The sequence below is a fragment of the Pygoscelis adeliae genome, unplaced genomic scaffold, assembly GCF_000699105.1.
Source record: "Pygoscelis adeliae isolate BGI_AS28 unplaced genomic scaffold, ASM69910v1 Scaffold191, whole genome shotgun sequence".
Classification (NCBI taxonomy): Eukaryota; Metazoa; Chordata; class Aves; order Sphenisciformes; family Spheniscidae; genus Pygoscelis; species Pygoscelis adeliae.
In genome coordinates, this window is record NW_008824114.1 from 607359 (window position 1) to 610990 (window position 3632).

The 3632-nt window shown below is 58.8% G+C and overlaps 1 protein-coding gene across 1 annotated transcript in view; it reads left to right on the top strand.

Moving 5' to 3' along the window:
- LOC103925549 (relaxin receptor 1-like) overlaps positions 1 to 2369 on the top strand; it is a 17914-nt gene extending 15545 nt beyond the window's left edge. Inside the window, exons 14-17 of the mRNA XM_009334279.1 lie at positions 136 to 365; positions 752 to 1162; positions 1618 to 1833; positions 2182 to 2369. Coding sequence (XP_009332554.1) covers positions 136 to 365; positions 752 to 1162; positions 1618 to 1833; positions 2182 to 2369 — 1045 coding nt within the window. The remainder of the gene's footprint in view (positions 1 to 135; positions 366 to 751; positions 1163 to 1617; positions 1834 to 2181) is intronic.
- The last annotated feature ends 1263 nt before the right edge of the window (positions 2370 to 3632 follow it).

The following is a 3632-nucleotide window of genomic DNA, read 5'->3' on the forward strand; positions in this document are numbered from 1 at the left end:
GAGGGGCTGGAGGGAGCTGGCGGGGGCAGGCAGAGCGCAGGGTGCAGGGCAGGGGGGCTGTGCATGCCGGACCATGTTTGCTCCTGGTCCTAGTGGCAGCCAGGAAACCTTCCTCCCCCCTCCCCGCCCTGACAGCTACTTCAAGAAGTTCCAGTACTGCAGCTATGCGCCCCACGTGCGGAGCTGCAAGCCCAACACCGATGGCATCTCCTCCTTTGAGAACCTCCTGGCCAACGTCATCCTGCGCGTCTTCGTCTGGGTCATCGCCTGCCTCACCTGCTTCGGCAACCTCTTCGTCATCTGCACGCGGTCCTTCATCGTCACGGAGAACAGCCAGCACACCATGGCCATCAAGTCCCTGTGCTGTGAGCTGGGCGGAGGAGGGGCAGGGACCGGTGGGGGGGCGCAGGGGAAACCGGGGCGGATGAGCTGCCCCCAGCATCTCCCGAGGGAGGAGCAGTCTAGCTGATGCCAGCCCTCCCCAGTGCAGCCAGGGCCCCTTCGCTGCCCATTTTTCCCTTTGTGCTGACGGCAGACGGGTTTCTGGGCATTCCTCTGTGCCTGGGGCATCTCAGCCCCTGCCCTCAGGCCTGTGCTCACAGGCACCAGCAGGCAGCTCTTTTTTATACATATATGCATAAATCCAAAGGCTGCCCAGCTCTATGATGGCTTTATGGCCGTGGCATTAGTGCAAAGGGCTACACCTGCCCACTGGTGCTTTTTTTTCACTGTACCTTGTCTCCCCTCCCAGGTGCAGATGGCCTGATGGGCATCTACCTCTTCGTCATCGGAGCCTTTGACCTCAAGTACTCGGGCGAATTCAACAAGCACGCCCAGGGCTGGATGGGCAGCCTCCAGTGCCAGCTGGTGGGCAGCCTGGCCATGCTGTCCTCTGAGGTGTCAGTCCTGCTGCTGACCTACATGACCCTGGAGAAATACTTCTCTATCGTTTTCCCGTTCAGCCACCACAGAGCTGGCAAGAAGCAGACCATCTCGGTGCTAGCAGCCATCTGGCTTCTGGGCTTCTCCCTCAGCATCATCCCCCTATGGTGTAAGGAGTCCTTTGGGAACTACTACGGGAGGAACGGGGTGTGCTTCCCGTTGCAGTCCGACCTGGGCGAGCGGCCCAGTGCCCGGGGCTACTCTGCCACCATCTACCTGGGTAAGGCCACCTCGGGACTTGGGACCCAGGGATGGGGACGGTGTGGGGCAGGACGGGCTTCCCTGGTGGGAGCGGGGCTGCTCAGCCCAGCTGGCCCCTCCAGGGTGCCATGAGAGCCTGCACTCCTTCCGTTAGCGGGATGTCTGACTTTATGGGGCACTGCCATCGCGCTGGGACGCTGTAAGACGGGGGTGCCAGCTCTGCCCTCTGTCCCGGGGTGGGGAGGGTCCCTGCTCCAGCCTGGTGCTGTGCCCAGCTTCACCCCAGAGCTGGCCAAGGCCATGGGCATTGCTGGGCTAAGGCCGGATTCAGGACCAGCCAGGGCTGCAGAGATGTCTCTGCCCCCTCTAGTGATAAAAGCAGGAGTCGTCCTGCTGCCGCCAGCCATGCCGCCGATCCCAGCTCGCGAGGTTTGCACTTTGGCTACGCTCAGAGTGAGATTTCTTCCTCTCCAGGCTTGAATCTCGCAGCCTTCATCACCATCGTCTTTGCTTACTCCGGCATGTTTTACTCCATCCACATCACTGCGTCCAAAACAGCGGAGAGAGGCGTCTGCTCCCGGGAAGTCACCATCGCAAAGCGGTTCTTCTTCATCGTCTTCACTGATGCTCTCTGCTGGATACCCATCTTCCTCCTCAAGCTGCTCTCCCTGCTGCAGGTGGAAATACCAGGTGAACCCCCATTCCCCGCAGGGCCCTGAAGCAGAGCCCACCGCTGGCTGCTGCTCGCCATGAGTCCCTGGGTCGGGGACCCCTCCATGTAGGTGCTGCTGAGTTTGGCGCTCTCTTCACCCACGCACGGGCTGCAAGGGGAGGCAGGCAGCGTTACTGGTTTCCCTGGGCCCCTACCTCTCCCCAGGGAGCAGAAGTCTTGACCCCCCATGGGGGGGCTGCCCTTCCAGCCATCAGCCCACAAATGGCATCGCCCCTCTTTGCTGCGTGGGCTGGAGCAGGTGGGTTCCCCCCGGGCAGGGGGCAGCCCCCCCTCCGCTGACTAATGTCGTGTCCTTGTTGGCACAGGCACCATCACCTCTTGGGTGGTCATCTTCATCCTGCCCATCAACAGCGCCCTGAATCCCATCCTCTACACCATCACCACCGCCTCCTTCCAGGAGAAGGTGAAGGGCTGTTTGCAGACCAAGCAGCTGGAGCTGCACGAGTCCCGCAAGAGCTTTGCCCTGGTGACACCGCAGGGCAGCAGCGCGTGACCCTCCCCGGCAGCACAGGGATGCCCGTGGCTCCCCAGCCTGACCGGCACTACCTCCAGCTCCGCAGCCCCACGAGAAAGCGCATGGCTCAGCTCTGGGACGCTCCTGTGTTGGAGAATCGCTAAGCATGAAGGTTTCCTCATCAGCCAGCAGATATCGTTAGTACTTTATTAATTACACGGATGGGAAGAGCAGCCCCGATCCAAGTCAAACAATCTGTTGCAGTTGCATATGATACAAAACAAAAGTCCCTTAATTACAAAATACACGTCTTTTAAGTGAACATCACCTGGTGCTGAGCTCTACCGCCAGAGTTATATATTAATATTCCAACTGTACAAGTATTTATAGATAGAAAAAAAGAAACATTTTAAAAAAATATTAGGAGAAAAATCACTCCCCCAATTGTTAGTTATATTTTTATATATATATAAAATATATATATATAAAAACACAGAATACAGGCTGGGTTGCTTTTTTTTTCACCAAAAGAGAAACAGATGGGATGTGTTACGGCAAAACTGACACTGGGAATCACTCCCATGTGTGGGTCATGTTGCCTTCCAGTTGGAATGATGTCTGGTAACTTGGGTCCCTGCCTGAACGGAGAAACCAGGTCGGGTCCCGGGTGCTGTTAGCTACGGCAGACGGTTTCTCTGCGGAGGAAAAGGGAGGGATGGGAAGGGGCATGGATGTCTCTGCAGGGAGACGCGTTAGGGAGGCAGCTCTGCACCCAGGAGGGGCACGGGCTCTGCCACCTGTAGCTGCCCAAAGAGGGGTGAATCCAGGACAACTCCACCTCCCTGCCGCACTACCTTACTGCAGAGGCCAGGACAGGACTGAGCCCGGCCTGAGCAGCTGGCACGTACTTGGCCCAGCTTGGGCTACCATGCTTTGCTTGCATTGTCCCCTCGTTAGCTGGGATGAGCACAGCCCTTCGGTGTGCTCAGGCTGCCTTGGCCAAAGCTTTCAGCCCAGAGCTCTGCCGCGGTGCAGCCGGTGCTGGCAAGGCTGCTCTGCGCTCCTCCCCTCTCCGGGACAGTGCAGTGTGAACCCCAGCAGCAGCACGGAACGGGGAGCTGCAGCACTGGCCGTGTCCCTCCCTCCCTCCCACGGTGCCTCCTTGTAACCAGCCTGGTGGGGCACTGCCCCTTCCCAGCCTGTAGCTAACTACAAGGGCAGCTGCTCTGGGGCTCTAGACATGTCCTGCCCCCTCCAGATGATGGGTAGGCTGGTTTCGAGGGACAGGCTTGCCTTGGAACA